The sequence below is a fragment of the Haliaeetus albicilla genome, chromosome 17 (genome assembly GCF_947461875.1).
Source record: "Haliaeetus albicilla chromosome 17, bHalAlb1.1, whole genome shotgun sequence".
Lineage (NCBI taxonomy): Eukaryota > Metazoa > Chordata > Aves > Accipitriformes > Accipitridae > Haliaeetus > Haliaeetus albicilla.
In genome coordinates, this window is record NC_091499.1 from 14,135,800 (window position 1) to 14,160,671 (window position 24,872).

Here is a 24,872-nt window from a genome sequence, read left to right on the forward strand (position 1 = left end):
CTTCAGCTCCTATGGGTTTTCTTGTTGTCTTCAGATTCTACTGAAATTCAAGGATCATTGTCATAGAGATTTTGGAGGGAAATAGCAAAGTAGGGTACAGTTCCCTACACGTTCCTAGAATTTTAATTCCATTTCCAAATGCTTTCATAATTACTGTGACTTTAATTATCATAATTTAATGGAACAGGGAGATCCATATTAGTTAGGTGGGTTACTGACATAGTGAAAAATCACATTTTGTTTTCTGGAAAGTGAATAAATTCTTCATTAGATGTATATATTTTTACCTTATGCAAACCACCTCCAGTGGGGCATCTTAATTATCAAAAATCACTTTTAATGAAATGTTTGTCATCCAAACATCTCTTGGTTTTACTTTTTCTTTTCTTCTTTTCTCTTTTGTTTTTTCTTCTCTTCTCCTCTTCTCTCTTCTCTTCTCTTCTCTTCTCTTCTCTTCTCTTCTCTTCTCCTCTCCTCTCCTCTCCTCTTCTCTTTTCTTTTTTCTTTTCTGTGAGGCATCTCTTTCTCTACATTAGTCTATGTTGTTGTAGCTAACAGCTGAAGACAAGTTCAGCAGCTGGTGTGAGCAAATTTTATTTTGTGGAACATCATGTATTGTTCTTGCTTTGCTTCTGCATAAAAGTCACGTGGCAATAACTCCTTTATTAAATTGCAGTGAGTAGCATGCACTTTGTTCATCAGATGGCAGTGAAAAGCAGGAGGGGACCCAAATCTATTAACTGAAGAACTGAATGTATAAAATTTACTCAGAAACTACTCACTGTTCTTTGGATCCATTTAAAAGGAACACTTACAGAAGCAGATACTTATAGGTCAGGAGCAGTGAAGCCTAATGAAACAAATACAAGATGCAGAGATAGGAGTCTATAAATTCTAATCCATGTTTTCTTGAGACAAATTGAAGAAAATTAGACAGGTATCTGGGCAGACCTCATTTAGAGAATACATTTTTGAAGTTTCTGGGGCTTCTTGTGTGTTCCACTTACTCTGCCATATTTGAATTAAGACAACTAGAAAAATCTGTTGTTCCAAATTAGTCAACATGTCCACATGATCACTCTACAAAATCTTAGCATTTCTTCATTTTATTATTGTAGGAAAACTCTGCTGAGAAGGACTTCTTATTAGTTTTACTCTAAAAAAGGGGACTGCACTGGGCAAGGAAATCAATATGTATGGGTATGAATCTTCACTTAAATCTGTTGGAATAGAGAACAATTTGCATGTATATTTTCACATTGGGAGCTGTGGAGTTCACACAGCTAAATGAAATACTTCTGGAATGTATTTGTAAACAAAAACAATTTTCTTATGACCTGTATGTCAAGTAGTAGTTTGAATGTAATTATCCTGATTGCTACCTCTGGAGTTTCATTTCCCTGAAATATAATTTTTATTCTGCTAGACCATGAACAGAACAGATGCAGCACCCAGAAAGGATGATTTTTAGACCGTGACTGAACTGGGGGATCCACAAGTGCACCTGAGCTCATGGTGCATGTTCTGGCTATGTCACACACACAGGCCTTGGTATGTTCTAAGCAGGTCCTCATGGAGACAGCCAGCCTGATCCATCAGGAAAGTTTCCGTGATTGTTCCTGTAATTTGGAGATGAATGAAAATCTCAAATCCACCAGACAGGGACATAGAATACTTAGTTCTAATTGTTCAGATTTCCTGTGAAACACCAATGGAGTAATTGTAACCCCTTCAGATCCCCAAGTTCAATCCCGAAATAGGAATAGCAGTAGTAGCTTTCACTTTTGTGTTTTCTCTGTATTTAAACTGTTACCTTAAGGTTTTTGTATCTAGAAGAGCGTGTGTGTGTGTGTGCGTGCGCATGCGTGCATGTGTATGTGCATGCATAGAGCTAGGACAATAGTGCTGCAGCACACATTTTTAGAAATAGAAATAGAAATATTTATCAGTATGAGAAATAAATAATTTTTGTCCAATTGTAAAAAGTGCTTATGTACTGACTGTTGCTACTCTGGTTACATTAGCTAGGTCCATGTCAGCAAGGTGAACATGGCACAGACTTGTGCACTGATGCTCAGTCATGCATATAGATTTCTTAAAGGCCTTGTAAAGATTCATCCCTACATGTTTGTGCAACCATATACTCTCCTAATGGCACTGTCTTTACTTTAGACAAAAATAGTAGGAAAAAATATTAGATCTTTTAGAAACTGTTTATTATCTTGTCTTTGAAAACAATTTTCCCTACGGCCATCACAGTTACAAAAATAGTAAATGACTGTATTCATACCACCTTCTAGAGGTGTCAAATATAAGCATTTTAGATAGTTTTGCACCCCAAGTCAAATTAAGAATGAGAATTTTGGATCACCTCGGCTAATTTTTGCATACCTGGCCAGCTCTACTATCAGTGGAAAGAAAAACATTCAAAACCTAAATTAAGCAAACAGCAAACAGCTTACTTTGGGACTCTAACTTAACTATCACTCTTGTTCTCTCCATTGACTCTAGAGTCAGTAGATAAGCCAAGCTGAAAGACTTCTTTTCATGGAAATCTGTCATCACGATGCTTAACTGAAGCACCTGTGGAAGACTAAATACCACCTATGACACCTTTTCTTCTTGCATATGGGCTTTTTGTGGTGGTTTTTTTTCAACTTATTTCTTAATAATCTGGTTATGGGGTGACTCATATTAGCTGGCACACTGACAAATGCCCAGTTCCTGAGGTTTAATCTTGCCAGGCAAATCAGTGATATGCACAACAAATAAAAGTACCTTTATTTTTTATTTATAGTGAAGTAAAAATTTTATTCAATACAGAATTATTTGCATTTAACTAAAAATGCTTAAAAATGTGTAAATGCCACTGCCATCTCTCTTCTTAATTTTGATGTTAAAATCTTATCTTTAGGAGAATCATATAGCTGTTTTGCCCCTATTTTTGTAGAGTACACAATATCGTTTGGTACTAAAAAAGAAAAGCTGGATGGTTGATCCAGCTGTTAAATCATGTCTACAATGTATCATAAACAGGCAAAAGGTATAAAGCAAGAATCTAATTGACCAATACTTGGGTAGTGTGTGACATTATGTAGCTGTTTTAGCTAGCTTTGTAACATCACAGAAATCTATAACTTCATACTTCATGAGTCAGAATCAATAAACCTGCCATTACAGACTCCAAAATCAATCTTGCCTTACATGTTCCCCCCCACTTTACATCTTCCTCTTTTCCTTCTACTTCCCAGCAAAACAAAACAAACTGCTGTGAGAATTTATAATCTTTTGAGCTAAGTAAAACAGATGAATTAGGAACGTGGATTCTATGGGCAAAATCACTTACCATCCTCTTCAGGGCTGAGTATTGAAACAAACACTTCAGAGCTGGCACCTGCACCCAAGCTGGTATTCTACTGTAGCCATAGTCCCTCATACCTCTCTATTTTTTTTTAGGTTATTGTGACTTAAGTTTAACATTATCAGCCTTAGTCAAATGAAGACTTCAAGTAAAACTGAGAAGCCAAGTCCTAATTTACCCTGTAATGTTTGCAATTCCTCTGTTCTTCTTTCCAAGAACTCATTTTACAATCCTGATCTCCAATATTGTGATTATATCTTTGCCATCCTACCGTACTTTTTACCTCCCCAGTTCAGGACTCAAACCTTGTAGGTGCTACACTTCATCTACTTACCTCCTTAACCACATATCCAGATGTCTTAAAGACTCTACCATACAAATATAATTGATCTCCCCCAGGAATTTCATAAGCTCGGTCATTGAAAAACCAATGTAGGGCACTGCTGTCATCCTAAAAATGTTACTACAGCAGTTGTGACATGAGAATAATTTGCGTAGCATCTCTTTGACCTTGTGGCACATGCTAGATGATTTGAAATCCTTACCCTTTCAGGAAGGAGGAGTAAGCTCCTTCAGATACCCTACAGATAAAAAGGACGTTCATGGAAAGAGCATCCTCGGATGTTTGGAAGTCCAAGAAATCACTTACCTCCATATTCTTAAGGTTTGTCCTAGTTATCAGAGAAAAAGGGAAAGAAAAAAAATGTGAATATTATCAACATTTAAATGACCAAAATCATGGTAAAAACTGCCCCTATGTTCCTTTCATAGGGGATTTTGTTGTTCACTCAGTGCAGATCTAGTTATTTTGTTGCCAATTACTTGTTTTGCTATTTACGTGTCTGAAGGAGTCATCTCCAAGGAAGTACATGAACTACATATGAAAACAGTTTTGACAGGTATAAATATGGTAAAAAAAATAACCTGTTTGAATAAGATAGGCCAAAATCTCAAAAGCAGACAAGAAAGGCAGTATGATCTTTTTTTTGGTTTATTTATAAAGTATGTCATTTCAGTATTCTTCACCAAGGCAATTCTCCTATAGATCTAAAGTTTTACCTTACAAAATGAATACACAAATAATATGTTTTGTACATCATGCAGCTCCTGGCACTAATGGAATCCCAACAATCTGAATACTAATCTCTTCTGAGCACAGTTTTCCTGTATTTTCCTCATTATTTATTTATATTTCCAAATAGCCCAGACACTGCTTAGGATGTGGTTTAATAACCCTGGCTCATACTGTTGAGCTATTAGTGCTCTTGTAGAGAGCATTTTTTTGGCATTTATTTTGCTGTGTCAGCCCACTGGGGCACTTAACAAAGGTTGGTAAATGAGAAGTTTGAGAAGGGAAGAAGAACAGTTAGCAGGTGTCATCCATTTGCAGAGCTGCGCTTGCTACACTGAACATGTAATCTGAGAAAGATATTGGCTTAAAATGGCAAAGAAGAATGAAAAGATTATGATGTATGGCACAATTATTTTTTCTTGGCATTTTTTTCACAGGTTCTGGCATCATTTTTGCCCATTTATAGGAAGGGCAGAGCAGTTCCTCCACACAAGATGCCATGTCATCCTTAATTGGCATCTCTGATCTTTCTGAAAAGGGGATGTGGATTCTTTCCAAGATTAATAACTGTGCATCTGTTAGTATAACAGTGAGGCAGATTTGTAATCAATAGACCTACACATGTATCTGAAGGGATCAGTGGCACTGAATGAATCTAATCATGTAATTACAAAAAAAATGGGCCATTCTACAAGTCATCTGTGTCTCTTTATTTTGATGGTATTTGAATATGCTATGATATTTTAAATGCTCAGAGTATCACTATTTCCTTCCCTTCCCTTCCCTTCCCTTCCCTTCCTTTCCCTTCCCTTTCCTTCCCTCTTCCCTCTTCCCTTTTCCCTCTTTCCTTTTCCCTTTTTCCTTCCAATGCAATATTAACTTTAAGAACTGACCAGAAGTCTTGTTCTTTTATGTATGATATTATGGTCTCTATGCAGAGAATTCTCTCTCTATGAGAGAATCACCACTGAAGTACACTGCCTGAGAAACAACTGCAGAGAACTTCACAGCCAGCTCACACCTATACTACCATTCCTTTCTCGCACAGGGGAGGAAAGTGCTGTCAATAAGATTAGGTTTTGTTCTAATTCTGTAGTAATGAACTACTTGCCTACATTGGATTAAAAAATCTAAGCTCAAAGAGAATGAAAGGAGCTTGTAGATCTCAGTATTTCCCCTTTACACCAAAACACAAACTATCACCAGTTGTTGTCACCAGCTTCCCATAACTTTAGATCTTTCTCCACTCTGTTAAGAATGTGCGAAAAAGCCTCTGAAAACACATCTCCAACCTTACATTCATGTAGTAAAGGCAATGAACCAATATGGCCAAGCAATAAGTTATTTTGTTTCTTTCAGGAGACCTATAGGTTTTGTGAAAAAAATTATCATCATCTCACTTTGCACAGAAGGAAGAGGTAATTATGCTTTTCAGTCAATGAATGCAAGAGAAACTGCATGTGTATATGAATTCTGATATTCCTTGTGAGTTATTTTGGCCATGGAAAAGGGTAAATTTAGACCCAGATGAGCATGCTATGCCACTAACACTGACTTACCTACTTGCAAGAACCAATAATAAATCAAAGGAGGTGGATAAGAGCTCTAGCTGAGCATTCTGAAGTTGTTATCCCTAATTAAATAATAGTGTTACGCTAGAGATTCTTGTCAAATTTGAAAAAGGTAAACTCACTGACATAACAGCAATAAGAAAAGGGTTAATGAGATAAGCTGAATTATAAGGGAGTTGTTTGGCTTTTTTCCGGTACTACAGAGGGAGGCTTCTCAGTAAAGGCTAATCTTTATCATCTTTTCACAACACGAGGTATCTTTTATTTTTATGCCAGCTCTACTGATACCTTGTACTAAGGTTTGATAAAGCCTTAACTACTTTCAAGAACAGCAAGCATTTGGCCTCTGTGCATTGTTTTTTTGACCCTTTGTGGTAGCCTGCTTTTAACTTATAACCATGGTTCTTCAGAGCAGTGTATCGGTTTTCTTGTGTTTGGGGGAGAATCTTGATGAGAGCAAAGTTTCATCACTTCTCCCTGAGGATCTGGCTTTTTTCAAAATATAAGTTATAATGCTTCACACGTTGTCCCTGGCAGGACATTTTCTAAGCAAAATGTCAAGATTTGCAATATGAAAACAGTTTCCCACCTATTGAAATTGCATGGTGAAGACATGAAAAATATTTCACTTGTCACAAAAATCATATAGAGAGATTCTCTTTGACAGTGGTAGGCTGAGATTTGTAAGTGTGTGAGTAAATGCTGCTGGCCTTCCCTAATCTGCTCTGGAACTTAAAGGTCAGCATGGGCTTATCTGCTACACAGAGTAGCTGACACTTATGAAGGTAACTATAGTGACTTGTTTTTTACTTACTACCTACAACTTGTACTCTCTTTCTTCATTTTTTGTCAGAACAGTATCCCTGCACAACTTTAGGAAAAGAAGAATCGTCTCTCTTTCTGATTCTCATCTGGGAGGAGTTAATATTTTTGTTCTTCCTCCTGCATCATTTTGTCAAATGAGCCATTAAAATGACATGCAAGAGCTTGAAGTTAGAAGTGCTCTAAATTATGTATTTCCAGTGATACTGCTCTGCACAGCTGCCTGGGAGATATGAGCTTGATTTCATATCCCAATCTCATATTCCTGCCCATTTAAACAGAAAACCCATGAATAGTAACTAGTAATTAATAACCCTCTCCAACTTGTCTTCTCCCTCAATCCCTGAGAGAGATATTGCTTCCCCCATCAGCACAATAGAAATTGTAAGGAAATAACCATACAGTTGTGGATGGTATTATCTTTTCTGTGGTGTTCCCTAACAGCAAGTTATTGCTTGAAGTCTAAGAAAAACCTCTGACCATAAAATGGGTTAATGTGTCCTCCCCTCCGCCTTGTTATAACCCCCATTGGGTCTGAAGAGCTATTATAGAAGAAAACTCAACATATTTTTTCCCAGGGAAACAGGTTTTGTGGGCCACTTATAAGAACGAGAGACCAGGTTGTGATCTGCCTCATTGATCTGTCCATTCTTAAGTTGCTGTATTAGATATTGGTCCTCAGCACCAATGGCTGTGTTATCCTGCAACTAGGTCACTGGGGGGGAAAATCTATTCCAGAATATAAAATAGGCCCAGAATAGACCAAACACATCCCATCCCTCTGGAACGGTAAGATCAAAACTGCACATATGTCATTGCCTTCCCTGCTTTTCTGGAGACTACCAAATACAAAGGAAAGTTTGAGTTTGTATTGCTAGTTCACTACTAAATACCTTGTGACATTGAATGATTATTTTTCATAAATAGATGTAAGCACATTTGAACATTGCAACGTGATTATTACTTTTTTAAAGAAAAAAAGCCTTTGTTGTACATATATAGAGAGAGAGAAAGATTGTTATATGTATTGGAGTTTATATATAAATATTTATTCAAGTGTATATAGATCATAGGATGCTGGTTTATGTTATCATCAGGCTCATCCTTATTGCATTGCCTGCCCCACAACTGAATTTTCAGTAGATTTCTCTGCTGAACATTTTGAGCCATATACTACAGGGATTGCATATATATACAGCAGTCTGCCGATGCACAGTGAATTGCAAATTTGGGAATTTAATAAGAGCATCATGAAATTACAGGAAATATTTCATTAAAAAGACTCACTTTTTAAGAACCATACCATGCCCACAATATTTTACATTTCTGTGAAAATGGTGATTTGAGTATGAAAATACATCATGCTGTAACATTTTGAGCAATTCTGACTGTCTAAAGAGTATGAGTTGAACAGATAATCCTAAAGTTAGCCATAATACATAGATTTTTGGCAAAAACTGGAGCAAAGAAAAAGAGTGTACCTTTAAGAATATTTATCACTTCTGTCTTATTTTTCATTACAAGGTCTCAAAGTGCTTAATAAACATCAATTAAATCATGTTTGTCTCCTCATCTACTTCAAATGAATAAACTGAAGCTCAGAGAGATTAAAGGGTTTCTCTATAGTAAAATGGTACATCAGTGGAAGAGCTGAAGATAGAATTCAAGAGATTGGATGAGAAGACCATATTATGCAAGATTTTCATAACGAAATAAAAAATGTCTTAAATATCAGGGAGATTGCTTGTTATAGATATATAAGTGGATCCAATCTAGTGAAAACAACATTTACATGCTAGTGGGAACAAAATTTATCTTTGTGATGGGAGTATTCAAATCACATTTGGGACTGTTTTGCAGTAATAACATGCCTGTTTGTGGGTGAAAATAGATTCTTGAAAATTGTTCATACATCAAAGAACAAGTGAGAATTTATGGGTTTATATATCTGTATCTATGTATGTGTATACCAATATATTTATATTTATATATACATCTAGCCAATAAAATCATGTTATTAAAGCTACAAATACAGGAAGAACAATGGGACTGAAAATGTTACCAGACAATGACAATTTTCATGCAAAACTACACAAAATCAAAACGGCAAATTTAATCCAGCTGTAATCCTGACCATGAACCCAGAGACAGAAACCAATAAGCTGCATTATTTCCACTGAATACTTATTTTAGTTTTCAGATATGTGACCACTTGTTTTGTAATAGCTATGATTTCTTTTTAGAAAGAGCATTATTTCTGCAAGTAACTGCAAGTAATGGCCAAAATTAAAACAATGAGATATGATTAGGATATTTATTGTTTTCTATACTGACAACAGCAAGATCCACTGAAACCTTTGGTGAACTTAAAACTAAGGTTTCAGCATTTCACAAGGTTCGTGATGTTTTTGTTCTCAGAGATTTACTTGGCTATATTATATCTGGCACTAGCTGGTAAACAACTAACAACATAGCACAGTGGTGACTGCACGATGCTGTCTCTGTTCTCACTGTGAGCTGGGCAAAGATTCCTGTTTTATGTATCCTTAACAATTTTTTCTAGTGGTGGAAAAAGTCTACTAAACTTGTCACACACTGACAACAACAAAAATAATATTCGTCAAGAAATGTTTCCGTCTTGTTAGTTTTGGAAAGTTATCTGAGAAGTCAGATGTGTAAAGCAGACGTCTTGGTGATTGTGTGGGCTTATCTCATCGAGGCCTCCCAGACTCAGCTGAGCACCCAGTGTCAATGGCCTTAGCTGCAGATACTGGGTAAGGATTTCAGTGTGTTATATTGCAATCTCCCTTACACCTTGTCATTTCTATCTTTCACACATTTTGCTTGTTTCATGTCTCAGTAAAATTGCAGCTTCCCGGTCAACTGCCAGCTGCTCCTGCAATATGGCTGGAACCTGAACCCTGATCCCACCACAGTCGATGTAAAGATTCTCATTGATTTCATCAAGATCTGGATCAAGGGTTTTGTGTGGAACAAAGCTCATTCGAGACTGTCTTCTGTAATACTCCCAGTAAATTCCTCTGCCACACTCTTGGTCAGATAGCAAGCTTAAAATCAAATTCCTGCTTGCCAGATCCAAGCAGCTGAACACAAGCCATTTCTGATCCACCTGCAAAACTCAGCAAAAGTCAGTAACATTACATTACTAGGATAGGGGAATGAACAGATGCGTTGGATTTGAGTTTGGTTTTCTTTGCTGCTACCTGCAAGTCTTTGTCTATTTGATCAACTACTTCTTACTGTAGGTTATTTGATAATATCCAGAGGGAAAGGTTGGTATGTTCCAGGCGAGCCTTGGTCTACATGAGGCAGGAAATATATTTATATACAGACACATATATAATACTTCTGTGACAGTCCTTCCATTTGCAAAGAACAGGGAGGTAACTTACTTTATAAGAAAGTATTGGGAATTTCATTCTGAAATTTACTGTCTCTTTCATTTGTGTGGGTGGAATTCATCTCATCTATCCTTCAGCCATCTACAACCTTAGCCATGTCACCTGGGGTTTATCTATAGCCACGAGAAAGAAAAGCAACACATCCAATTCAAGCAAGTCAGGTAAGTGGAATGACTCACCCTCTAATGAACCTTGTCTTTCTGCATTAATTATGGTACCTAAATAATTAATTTAGGCTAGGCACATAGATTCCCTGTCCCACTATTTTTTTTTTCTTCAAAAGAGAAATAAGACCTATTCTAAAGACAAACTTCAATAAATCTGTGAATGCATAAATTTATGTATATGACTAAAAGTATACATAATCATAACATACACAATACATAAACGTGTACATAGATGTGCAAATACATATAAATGCACATATACATAGATTTATATACATATACACACACATATTATACCCATACCTCCTGTGTCTATATATGTGTTACCAAGTTTGTTAGATGTCTTTCTATAGCCAGTCATTCTGTTTCCCTAAATATCAGTAAGTAACCTATTCACCTCTCCTTGTGGACTCCTAGGTATTTCATTAAGAAAATTACATCAATGATTAAGAAAGTAACGTTTTAAGTGTCCTTAAAAAAAAAACAAATCCTCACATTTTATCTAGTTGTCTGTTTGCTTGTCACTGTATTGTATCAAAAAAAAAAATCTTGCAAAGTTTTCTTTTCAAATATCTAATATTCAGTACATTGAAAAAAAAATTATTTGCCTCTTTTTGTAGTGATGTTAACAGATGAAGTTTCACTAGATTCATTTTGATCACACCTGTATTCTTAAACAGCCATAATAAGGTCTTAAAGTTCATCTTTTGATGAGAAAATTCTTATGACAGTGGAAGAAACAGCTCATTAGGGATAGAGAGGGACAGTAGATGCACTGTCAGAGAGCAGTCATCTTTACTTTCAAATTTATATTAATTTTGTACCGGAGAAAATTATTCAATTGAAAATTATTTATGCAGTGTTTTTTCATTTTCAGTTAAGTATTTGAGTTAGATTTGAAGCTGACAAGGTGGCTGAGACACCGCAGTTAAAATCTCCCATAAATGTATTTAAAATTCAGAGTCAGAGTCTTGCATCTTTTTTTGGCTTGCATTTTTCCTCCAGATAAATGCTAACCTTTTACGAGATTGTTATCATTACCAGTAATTGTTAACAATAATATTGTTAATACTAATTAGCAAAAATGCTCCTACACCCAGAGAAAAAATAGGCATAGCTAAAAATACAGGCGAGGTGCTTGTTAGGAAACTGATCAAACAAGCTTAATTATGACCCCCAGATAAAGGGACTGCCATTAAGCCATTAAATTATCACAGATAAGACAGACTCTCAGTCACTGTCTGATGATAAATCGCAGCTAACAACAGCAAGGAAATCAGAGCTTGAACTGCTAATCCTTTTGAGGTTTGTGATGAGCACCAGTTCCCCTACTGTTTTGCATCTATTTATATTGCACTCCGAACCCCCAAATGGCCTCTGCTTATCTGCAGCTCTAGATAATTTATGCCTATTGGTGTGTCACCTCACAGCAGAGGCTGTTATCACGAAAGAGGAGTTTTAGGGAATCTGATCACTTGAAATGCTAATCCTCTGGAGATTACTGCACATAAACGAGTTTTCTGCCATGATTTACTTTTGTTTATTGGTAGCAGAGATTAGCGCTTTATGATTGCCATTTCAGACAGCTGCTTAGTTTGAGAATAAAGTGATCATTTAATGTGCAGGATTTTCACATATGAAGCTGTCCTGAGTCTAGCAGTCAAAAGGCAAGATAGTAATTTTTATTTATATGTCATCTCTTAAAAAGATTTGTAAATATTTTTACTACATGAAAGGCTGGTCTTAAATGCCTCATTCCTCAGACCCTAATCCAGAAAAGCAACTACATTTCTGTGTAATTTTAATCATGTGTCTGATCATAGTAACTTTGATGGGATATTCTTGTACTTATATTCCAGGTGTGCTTAAGCGCTTTGCTGGATCAGGCCCCAGTAATGAGATGCTCTCTGGTTTCAGTTAGCTATGATGGGTACTTTCCATGCTGAAATGGTTACTGATGAGAAAGGATATATGATTAGGAATTTTATTATAACGCTCTTTCCCTGTCTTAATGCTGTTGAACTGCTAAGAAATCTTATCTTTTAGCATTTGATGGGGTTATTTGGCTGATAGTTAAATGTCGTGCTTCTTAGTGCTACAGAATATTCCTAAATGAATAACCACCAAACCCATCAAATTCAAACATGCCTATTAGTGTAGCATAATGAAAGCTTGAACTGCAGGCACACAATGCTGCTGAAAATAAGTGGACTAAACACATAGTTGCTAAGAGTTTCCAATTTCCTTTTTCGTTGTGCTTGGGTTCAATAGTCAGACTGGAAGAGATCACACCAACTGACATGACTGATTACTAATTAGCCAAGTGTTCTGATGGTAGCTGTTGGTGGGAGCTACTGAGATACAGTACTATGTGTCAGAGAGATAAGGAGAGGCAAGAAATTAAGTTGACCTTGAGATTTCATTACATTTAATGTCACCTAATAGCACCTGATATTTTTAATCCTGGTTACATTCTCCTTACCAAATCCATTCCCACTGGCAATCATGATTAAAAATAAAAAAAAAAGATAAATATGAGTTTCAGAACTTCTGCACTGTTTTCTCCCTTGGGAATACTTCAGTATAAAAATGCATATGAGGGCAGCCTGGAGGGAATGAAGTGGGGAAAGTAGTGCCCCCTACTTTCAAGGGTGACAGAGGGACTATTTCATTACTTTAAAGTACACATTATATAATTTTGAGGTTTTTTTCCTGCATCCCTTGCAGCAATGCAGTTAGTCAGCAGTTCTGTTAATCTTCTCCAAAAGCACAAGAGTGAGGGGGTGGAAAATAAAGATGTTCTCAAAGTAAAAGCAAAAGATGGACACACAGATAGGCAAGCAAGAATGCAGATTACATCTCTGAGTGTTTTTTTTGGTTGGATTTCAGAAAATTACATCTTTATACACATGAAGGTTTCTGTGCAATTTCAATTTAGATATCATGCAAAGGCAAAGTTTTCCTTAAAAAGTTGTTTAATTCTGAACATGCCTATAGTTCCTGAGTATAGAAACAAAGATAAGACCTTTTGACTGGCCTCTGTACGTCTATTTGTGCATGTGTGCTTGAAAATCTGTGTGCACCCATGGGTACGTAGAGAAAACTTCTGGTAAACTTAGAGCAAGACCTTTTTAGCTTTTGCCCAAGAATTTGGTCTAGATCTACCTAAAGATTTATGCAGAGCTTTGGTGATAATTAGGATATGATGACACAACTATCTAAATCTTTCATTTTCTTTTTTCTATTCAGCCATCAAAATGGATGTACAGTTGTTGATCACTGTACAGATAAAATATTATATTCAGTGGATTAGTGTGACAATTCTTACATTTTTTTTGGCAGAGAGGGATAATATTAATATGTTGTACTAGCTTTAGACTTAATTTGATTTATCTACAGAAGTCTGCTCTTTTCTTTTGCTGTAAGCCTGGCCTATTGTTTCTATAAGTTATGCTTAAACTGTGTTTTCAACAGACATTAAAAAACACTACAGCACAAAGTTTTCAGAACGAATGTGCTCCATATATTTTTACAGATTAATTGGCAAATTCTTGACAATATAAATACTTTACAGTAAGAGAATTGTAGATTTTAAATCACTTAAAGAAACTTCTGCTGCCTCTAGTTACTGAGATACAATTTTGAAATGGTGTTATTGTTCTGGAGATAGTTATTTCAACAGCAGACTACAGCAGGGTTTGAAATAGTCTTGTCCAAATTAGTATTAATTATGGTTGACAACAGTGCATCTTCTTTTAAGTTTCACTTAGCTGAAATATTTAATGAAGCATATAACCAACTCCTTGTACTTATTAGAAATCCTGCCTACAAACTGACCATCTCAATTTGTTTTCCTTGATATTTCAGCTTTGATAAGAATTTCTGTCCACTGGTTAAAAGTTCATTTGTAATATTAAAGTGGAGAGACTTCCCTGGCTACTCATCTACACCAATGCACGCATCATGGGCAACAAACAGTAGGAGCTGGAAGCCATTGTGCGACTGGAAAACTATGATATCGTTGCCATCACGGAAACACAGTGGGAAGACTCGCACAGCTGGTGTGCTGCAATGGATAGCTATAAACTCTTCAGAAGGGATAGGCAAGGAAGGAGAGGTGGTGGGGTAGCCCTGTGTGTTTTGACTGTCTAGAGCTCAATGATGGTAATAATAGGGTTGAGTGTTTCTGGGTAAGAATCACGGGAAGGCCAACAGGGCAGATATCATGGTGGCAGTCTGTTATAGACCACCCAACCAGGATGAAGACGCAGAGGAAATATTCTACAAACAGCTGGGAGAAGTCTCACAATTGCTAGCCCTTGTTCTCATGGGGAACTTCAACTTACCAGATGTCTGCTGGAAATACAATATAGCAGAGAGGAAACAGTCTAGGATGTTCCTGGAGTGTGTGGACGATAACTTCCTGACACAGTTGGTGGTGAGCCAACTAGGGAAGGCACCCTGCTGGATCTGTTGTTTGTGAACAGAGAAGGACTTGTGGGTGATGTGATGGTTGGAGGCCATCTTGGACACAGTGATCACGAAATGATAGAGGTTTTGATTCTTGGACAAGTAAGGAGGGAGGTCAGCAGAACTGCCACCTTGGACTTCTGGAGGGCAGACTTTGGCCTGTTTAGGAGACTGGTTGACGGAGTCCATCCCTTGGGAGGCGGTCCTGAAGGGCAAAGACGTCCAGGAAGGCTGGACATTCTTCAAGAAGGAAATCTTAAAGATGCAGGAGCAGGCCGTTCCCATGTACTGAAGATGAGCCAGTGGGGAAGAAGACCAGCCTGGCTGAACAGAGAGCTTTGTCTGGAACTCAGGGACAAAAAGGAGAGTTTATGACCTTTGGAAGAAGGGGCAGTCAACTCAGGAGGACTACAAGGATGTTGTGAGGTTATGCAAGGAGAAAACTAGAAGGGCCAAAGCTCAACTAGAACTTAATCTGGCTACTCCTGTAAAAGACAACTAAAAATGTTTCTATAAATACATTAGCAACAAAAGGAGGGCTAAGGAGAGTTTCCATCCTTTATTGGATGTGGGGGGAAACACAGTGACAGAGGAAAAGGCTGAGGTACTTAATGTCTTCTTTGCCTCAGTCTTTAATAGTTGTTTTCCAGGTACCCAGGCCCCTGAGCTGGAAGACACGGATGGGGAGCAGAATGAAGCCCCCATAATCCAAGGGGAAATGGTTAATGACCTGCTACACCACTTAGACACACACAAGTCTATGGGGCTGGATGGGATCCACCCAAGGGTGCTGAGGGAGCTGGCAGAAGTGCTCACCAAGCCACTTTCCATCATTTATCAGCAGTCCTAGCTAACGGGGAGGTCCCAGTGGACTGGAAGTTAGCAAATGTGATGCCCATCTGCAAGAAGGGCCAGAAGGAGAATCCGGGGAACTACAGGCCTGTCAGTCTGACCTCAGTGCTGGGGAAGGCTATGGAGCAGATCATCTTGAATGCCGTCATGTGGCACGTAGAGGACAACCAGGTGATCAGGCCCATTCAGCATGGGATTATGAAAGGCAGGTCCTGCTTGACCAAACTGATCTCCTTCTATGACAAGGTGACCTACTTAGTGGATGAGGGAAAGGCTGTGGAAGTTGTCTACCTAGATTTTAGTAAAGCCTTTGACACCATTTCCCACAACATTCTCCTGGAGAAACTGGCTGCTCATGGCTTGGATGGGTGTATTCGCTGGGTAAAAAAATGGCTGGATGGCTGGGCCCAAAGAGTGATGGTGAATGAAGTTAAATCCAGCTTGTGGATGGTCACAAGTGGTGTTCCCCAAGGCTCAATATTGGGGCCAATTCTGTTTAATACCTTTATCAATGATCTGGACGAGGGGATTGAGTGCACCCTCAGTAAGTTTGCAGGTGACACCAAGTTGGGCAGGAATGTTGAACTGCTTGAGGGTAGGAAGGCTCTACAGAGGGATCTGGACAGGCTGGATTGATGGTCTGAGGCCAACTGTATGAGGTTCAACAAGGCCAAGTGCCGGGTCCTGCACTTGGGTCACAACAACCCCATGCAACACTACAGGCTTGGGGAAGAGTGGCTGGAAAGCTGCCCAATGGAAAAGGGCCTAGGGGTGCTGGTCGACAGCCGGCTGGATATGAGCCAGCTGTGTGCCCAGGTGGGCAAGAAGGCCAACGGCATCCTGGCCTGTATCAGAAATAGCGTGGCCAGCAGGAGCAGGGAAGTGATCATCCCCCTGTACTGGGCACTGGTGAGGCCGCCCCTTGAGTCCTGTGTTCAGTTTTGGGCCCCTCACTACAGGAAAGACACGGAGGTGCTGGAGCGTGTCCAGAGAAGGGCAACCGAGCTGGTGAGGGGCCTGGAGCACAAGTCCTGTGAGGAGCAGCTGAGGGAACTGGGGTTGTTTAGTCTGGAGAAAAGGAGGCTGAGCGGAGACCTTATCGCTCTCTACAACCACCTGAAAGGAGGCTGTAGTGAGGTGGGGGTCGGTCTCTTCTCCCAAGCAACAAGCAATAGGACAAGAGGAAATGGCCCAGGGAAGTGGTGGAGTCACCATCCCTGGAGGTATTTAAAAGACATGTAGATGTGGCACTTAGGGATGTGCTTTAGTGGTGGACTTGGCAGTGTTAGGTTCACAGTTGGCCTTGATGATTTTAAAGGTCTTTTCCAAACTAAATGATTCTATGATTCTATTCTATGAAAGTGCAGACATATGTGTATGCATTTATAAGAAAGAGAGAGCTTGAGCATGAAATAAATCAAGGCCCTAAATGTCAAAGAAAAGTCACTAACTTAGGCTGTTCCTTTTATTTTAAAGATGTCTTTTTTATATTTCTGCAGTTTGTAATAAACTGAGAATTCCTGTATTTCAGAGGTTTGCAAATCAGTACTTAAAAAATAAAAGTTAGATTCCCATAAATGGTTTCAAGTTAAGTTCCCAAACTTTTGGAAACCTTAGTGCAAAGTTATGTTACAGGAAAAGTTTTGCTTTTACAGAACTAGAGAAGATTATTCTTTTTTTTTTTTTTTCCCCTCTAAAGAATCAATCATTTCTCACTTCCTAAATTCTGGGGGTTTGGATTAGAACAAAAGATTGAACCAAATCCATCTTTCAGTAATGTAAGTATAATTTACAGTCAAAACACAACTAAAAAGACAGAAAAATCTTAAATAGACATGAGGCCATCAAACAACTAAGTGATGCAAGAACAAGTCCAAGTGAAGGTAAAAGAAGGGCTAGAGACTGCACTGAAAAAGGGTGTGGACATCTAGTCTTTGATCCCAGTCTACATAGAAAGAAAAGAGCTAGAAAGGGCTGGTGAGATGGGCTCTGAACAAGGAGTGAGCATTCCTAAAGGACTTTGTGTGAACATACAATGGTAGAACTGGCAAAAAACTTCATCAACTTAAAGTTATTAGAATTTTTTGACCAAGTTTAAAGCCACGGACTTTCTACCAGTTCCTTCCTTTGTGTCACTGAGTATATTAGATCTCCTAGAAATAGTTTTACTGTTATTTGGCATCAGTGCATAAAAATCCACTTTCTTTGCCATTTTGGCATTGTATATAAAAAGAGCTGTACCTGCCCAGTACATACCAGGAAAGACTGTCTGACCTGGGATTTGTTATGAAGTTTCCTCTAATCCCAGATTTCTGTTCACTTGCTTTTATTTTATTGCTGCCTGCCATTGTTACTCAATATCTGTCAATTAAAAAGCAGAACCCATTAAAGTTAACGTCAGCAATACAAAAAACTGCTGAAGCAGTGGAGGGACTGGGCCAACATATATGTCTAATAAACTGAGAAAGTAAGAAATTAATTATAAATGTGGGAACTAACCTATATTGATGTAGATACTTAGATGTAGATGATAGAGATAGAGATAGCAGTCATTCAAGGCTTATTAATTTTTAAAATATTATATCGCAATTTCATTTGATAAGTTTGTGGAGTCTCTTGATTTGGGGCTTATTAGTTCCCCAAATTCTACTGATTCAGAGAAAGATTTACAGGCATCTACACTGTAATGGAACAGATGGAAATTCATAATACTTTCTCTAGGAACATCACAAATCTCCTCTGACAGCTAGTTCTCTTTTGTCACTGGCCAGCTGAGTATAGCTATAGCTTTTGAAAGAATTACTTTTATAACTACAGAAAAAGAAACACAGTACTACATATTTCTGTATTTTTTTTAATATATGCAAGCGGAGATATTTCTAAAAAAACAAATAAATAAATAAGCTCTTCATTCCTCCTCTCAAATATCCAAGATGCAGCTCAGCTTGAGAAACACTAAATTTCAGTCATTGCCCACTTACACTCCCCATTTATTTCCCCCATTATGTAAGATTTCTGGTATGTTATGAATACTAATAACTCATAGGGTCTACTCATCTCGCTACAACTACCTACTCTCAGTATTCACATAAGGTAACATGGGTCATGGCATAATTCTTGTGTAGACAGAGAATAGGTTTTGGAGAATTACTAAAATGCCGTTTCAGTGAAGTTAAGATATGGGACAAACAGAAGTGATTCCTTTTTACACAAACAAGCTTAATAGTTTTGGTAAATCAGGGTTCAAATTATTCTCACTACTTTCACTGGTATTGTAACACAGACCCCAGCTTAGATCTGCGATGAAACAGAAGTGGCTAAATGCAGCTTTGGGTGCTCACACTGACAGGGTAGTTCCTCAAAGTCCACTCAGTTGTTGCCTAACCCGGAAAGTTCAATATTTACTGGGCTAGAAAGAAAGAGAGGGATCGGCACCTTGGCGTCATAGTTTGATGCTAGAGCTCACTGCAGGGAATAGTGAGATAAACAAGAGGAAGAGCTACTGGGGGAGAGAGGCAGAAAGTCTCACCTTGCAACACCCCATAGTCCCATGAGTAAGGCAGTGTTGAAAAATATACCAGTATCAGTACACTATTCACTTGTTTTATTTCCCCCATCTGGCTGTTTCTCCAGTTCACTCAGGCTGTTCCCTGTTCAGTATGCCAGCGTTGGTGGAAGCTGTTGCTAAACACCCAGCTGTCCTCTTTCACTGTAGAGGGATGTGCCTAATCTGGGTTTATAGCTTCTGCGAGAAGGCAGGACAGCTAAGAGGCTAGAGGCTATTCCTAAATGCACTTCATGGATCTAGCCCTTAGCAATTTTTCACTCTGAAGGTTGTATAACCACTCTGTCAGAACCAGTAGGAAATAAGAAGGTCTAAATTCTACTTTTAAGGTTCCCAATTAATAAAACATAAATGACAATAGCTTGAAGGCCTCCCTCCCCCATCCTGAAAAAAATGTAGAAGTGAATTATAGCAACGGGGCACTTAAGTGTGTGCAAAGATTCCTGGACTAAGGCATGAATTAAAACAAAGGGTTTAAGCAAAAGTACTTTTATTAGTAGTAAAGGCAAATGTGATATCTAAGAACTGTCAGATGAGAAAGTTTGATACAAAATGATTTTTAAAAGTTAAATCAGAAGCTGCCTGTAAGGAACTGCAAAATAATTTCACAATTTTGAATGCCATTGGCAATAAAGTGGTGATGAAATTGGGTAAAGCAGAAAGAAATGCATAAGGGAAAAAAAGTCTAACTATACATACACAGGCAGGGACTACAAATTAACTATTGCTTGAGAAGAAAAAAATAATGAATTAATATTAGACAGCTCTCTGAAAACATCAAGTCAAGCACTCAGTATGAAGTAAAAATGTGAAACAGGATATCTGGATGATTACGAATGAAACTGTAAACAAAATAGAAAACATATATATATATATATCACTGTATAAATACACTGTATCGCTATATCACTGTATAAATACATCATACAACTCTTATGTTGAATAATTCATGCAGCCCTGGTCATTCTATTTCAGAAGAAAGAAGGGCAAGACAGAGAGAGAAAGAGAGACAGAAGGAGGAAGTAAATTCACAGGATCTAGGACAAATTCAGACTATTAAACATAGCACACCCCCTGATTTAGGAAGCATTTGAACTGTACATATTGGATACAGAGCCCTGAAGATGTCTGGAAGTCAACAGCTGAAGGTGTCCCTAATCTGTAGGGGACAGTGGAGGCCTTATAACAACAGGACTGTACCCCTACCAAGGCAGGACACCTGCCAGGTACACAGGGCTATGTGGACTTGTGGTTTGAGTCAGTGCAGCTATTCTTACTTTATGCACAACCAGGTCTCTTCTTGGAAAAGCTGATAGATGACAGTAGGAAAGGATTGGCAGGAGAAGTACTGGCAAGGTTAAAAAATAATTAATAAAATTATAGGCAAAATAACCATGCTGTCCTTTACTCTCAGGATACTTTATAATCCTCCTTTTTTTCCAGCCTTTTTCCGTTAACACCACGTGGCTACTGAGGTAGCTGGTATTAAATCCTTTCCCAAATCATGCATCCAGTTCTGTGTCTGAACTCAGAAGGTAGGTCACACTGCAGTTTTCAGAGGTTATGCCACCTTTCCTGGTTGAAATAATCTTTTTTTTTTGGTAGCAGAGGGTGGGAAGGTGTCACACAGTGGAATCCTCTCTCAGGGCCAAAGATAGGTACACATATCTTCCGTATCTGCTACCGTACCATGCCAGAAGCAGGGGCAAAACTATGCAAAATCTGGAGCTTGGCTAAATGTAATTAGTAGAAATATCAACTACATTTTGATATTGCTTTATGTTGAGTCTATTATTGCAAAAAGTTGTATGCAATGAGTTAATGGGGTTCTTTCAGATATGTAAAAATGATATGTAAAAATTCTGTATTATGGGGAGATACTATGACACTGCTTTGCAATCTTTTTTTTAATGATACATGGACTGTTATAAAACTTTGAGCTACATTTGATTCTAAGAGGAATTTAAGCAGGGTGTATTTTGTAAGTTGACACCATGGCTATACGATATAAACCCAGTATGTTTTCAGTAATGGTGGAGGTAAATTACTGAGGTGGGCCTGATTCTTCAAGCACTGCTGAGCAGTGTGTTAACTCTCTATACCTGGTATGTTCTTTAGTAGCTGAAGTTTCTACATTGACAGAGTAGGTCCTGTAAACCTCATTGCTAAAATGGTACCTGAGGTGACAAGAGTTTAATTAACTCTTAAACTTAAAAACTTAAGCAAAGTTCAAATTGAAGACAATTTAAAAAAATGTATTTGGCCATTGCTGCCATTTGAGAATCCAGTAAGCCACCATTTACCAAAATCTTCAAGTAAATGATGAACAAAGCCAACCAGTTAAGGATTTTTTTGTAATATTTCAGCTATGACTTCCAACTGTCTCCTCCTCACCTAGATGAATTATTTGAATCCTATCCAGAGTCACCAAGATATTCTTAAACAAGGCTGTTGCCTCCACTAGACAATACTTAAATCATTCCACTGCTAGAAGAGACTAAAAATGGGAATCATATTGATAAGGTGTCACAAGAACCAACTTGATATCACTCTGGTGTGCATTCAAGACGAATGACCCATGCAAAGCTGTGTTACACTGAAGGAGAAGAAAAATTTATCCAGTGCTGTCCTCTAAAACTTTTAAGAAAAAATACAATGGTTAAGTACCTATAGTACCCTAAACATCAATACTTTGTGGTCAGAAGTACCAAGCAAAAAGTGCCTATATATGCCAAAATAATAGAATACTCCATTACCCACAGTAGTCTCTCAACTGCCATACCAGCACATCTGTCAAGCTATAAATATGTCTAAAAAGAGTTTCACTGGAAACAGAAAGATCTGAGCCTTTCCAGTGTGCTTTCTGATAAACTTTCCCAGGCAAAATGGAAGAGCTGTGCGGAGGATTTAAATGGAGACATAATCTGCAACAAAAAAAGTGGCTTCCTGTAAGCAGATCTAGTTAATAATTCTTAAAGAAGTTTGCAAAATGCCTTTTCTCAGAGACACATAGAAACTGGTTTTGCTCTTTGCAGCCTAATCATTAGACATGTCTGATCACCGAAGCAGAGGAGAAGGAAGTGAGGAAGAGATTAGACTGGCCACTCTGCAGCTTTCTTACTCCTGAACAATTCTTACCTTGGAAATCAGGGTAGTTTAAAATGTCTGACAGACAGAAAATGGCAATTTTCCAGTTTCCTTCTAAAAACAACACCAATTTTCTAGGGAAAAATAAAAAGCCAATCCAACATAATTAAAATAATTCCCGATTTTAACAGAAATTTTAATGAAAAGTTATAAACCGTATTTTTTTTCAGTCAGCAAAATCCCCCTTATATTTTTCTCTGATACTGAAACGATTATTTTCAGCTTTAAAAGAAACTGCTGCTTAAATATTTTTCTTCCCTGTTCATTCACTGTGAATGTTACCATTTCTGCTTCTTTCTGATCTAGCATGAAAGGACATTTTAAAATGTCCTGGATTGGCTGGAGTATTACAATTTTGCTGAGTATTTCTCAGCAAGGCCTATTGGTAAGTAGTGGTAAAGACTCCCATTGATTTGTCTGCATGAGAAAGGCTAACAGGATGCTCTCTGCCGCTTGCTACCAGCAGCAGCAGCAGTAGGAGTAAATCTGTACCATCCCAGCTTAAACTTCTTCCCCAGCAGGATCTTTGGAATGTTTGATTTAGCTGCTTCTCCTTCTCCTTTGCTCTTCTATATACATATTTTGTGTATAAGAGGGGAGCTAGAAAGAAGATGGGGAAGCAGGGTTATATTAGTGTGAGGAGCTTCCAGGGCAGGCTTCCAGGGCAGCTTTGCTGGCTCTTCTCTCCCTAGCAGCATCGCCATGTCCTGCTTCGCCATCCTCCTGAAATCATCATGCTCTTCAGATGTGGTCTTTCATTCTTGGCATTAGTCATAATCCTCAGTTTGTCAGATGTGTTTTCTGGCCTCTCCCATACACCTCTGTTTACTCTTCCTCCTGTTGCCAGTCTGTTCCTCCCTTCTTCTCCATTCCTTTCCATGCTTCTTTTCTACATTTCCATTGTCTAATCCCAACTACAGTCCTTATGCGCTTTAAAAAAATGCCTCATAGCGTTCACTGTGCCTCCAAACCAATCTCATGATCTTATGGTTATAACTCTTGTTTTGCTTCCCCTTTCTGCTTCCTTTGTCTCCTGCCATTATGTCATTTCTATTCAGGCTGTCATCTCTTCTGGAAAGGGATTTTTCTTGTTCTCTGTTTTGCAAAGCACCTGGCATGTTTTTGATTCTGTCAAACAAATAATAACAACAGATATGAAATTGGCAGTGCAGCAGAATCCTGATATCAGGAAGTAATAGAGGCAAATTACACTATCATTGTCATTGCCATGTATACACCACTACTTGAAAAAAATTCTCATCAACTAGCTAGGTAAACATCAATAAACCCAAAGATGCCCAGGCAAACACCTCTAACATGAAGGAAATGCTGTTGTGTTTCACGCTGGATCTCAATGAGCCACAGGGTTGTACTTGACAATTTCAGTATTGGAAATAAAGGAAATAAATGAATGAGGTGCAGTTTTTCAGATGGGTGTTTGGGTATAAAATTAAGAACCGGGAGAAGATGTAGATAACTCTTCAAAACAGAGAAGCAGGAAACGGGTGGAATGGGTGTGTTCAATTTAAACTCTGCTTAACTAAAAAAGCATACACATGGTAGCTTCTAGCATGTAAACTAATAAAGTAGACTCTCCTTTAGCCTAACTGATATTATCAGAAGCTCTCAGTATTGATGAAGAATCTTATAAAACATTTTAACTGACTTGTCTCAGTCATTACATATTAGGCACCCAAAGACAATGTTTATGTTACTTGTGTTGCCAAAAAACCCCTCAGAGCTTAAAAAAGGAAAGGAAAGAAAACGATGTGGATTTTACTGGACATTTAGTGACAGGCTAGCCATATGAAATCTCTAAAACAATATAGCTTTAGGACTAATGGATGTAGGCCAGGACTGAATAGAAATTATTTTACATATGGTTAGCAATCTCTTAACAAAATTATTTGAAAATTCCTGAGACAAAAGCAATTTGTCACAGACGTTGAGACAAGCCAATGTAACATTAATACTAAAGAAAAATAAACCAGCAGAGGAATGTCCCCGTGCCATACCAACCAAAATTCTTACAGTTGTTTCCAAAGTAGTATCTGTCATTCCAGCACATGGATTAGATTATTTAACAGTGTGAATCGAAGTGAAGATACTCATTCAAGAGAAGAGCATTAGTAATACATTGTAACATGCCATACATCTCTGTCACCAAACTGGACAAAATGGGAGCAGATGTTTTATGATAAGCTGAGAAGAGGATCTGACAATATTAATGGCCATAATGTCTGAGGCTTAGTAAAAAACAAACAAACAAACAAACAAAAAACCTAGAGAAAGCAATCTGATGGAGGGACAGAGTGGTTTTTTTCTGTCTCTAGTGTAGTGTCCTAGGGACTAATTTTACATGAAGGGAAGGTATTAACCAAGCTAAATCTCACTTCTATTAGGTTTTTTTGCACCTGCCCTTT

At 38.0% G+C, this 24,872-nt stretch overlaps 1 protein-coding gene across 3 annotated transcripts in view; it reads right to left on the reverse strand.

Annotated features, from left to right (window-relative positions):
- Window positions 1-19,775: 19,775 nt before the first annotated feature.
- Window positions 19,776-24,872, reverse strand: part of EPHA7 (EPH receptor A7) — a 165,690-nt gene continuing 160,593 nt past the window's right edge. For all 3 annotated transcript variants that reach the window (XM_069804887.1, XM_069804890.1, XM_069804886.1), the window contains one exon: window positions 19,776-23,577. In XM_069804887.1, coding sequence (XP_069660988.1) covers window positions 23,382-23,577 — 196 coding nt within the window. In that variant the 3' untranslated portion in view covers window positions 19,776-23,381. The remainder of the gene's footprint in view (window positions 23,578-24,872) is intronic.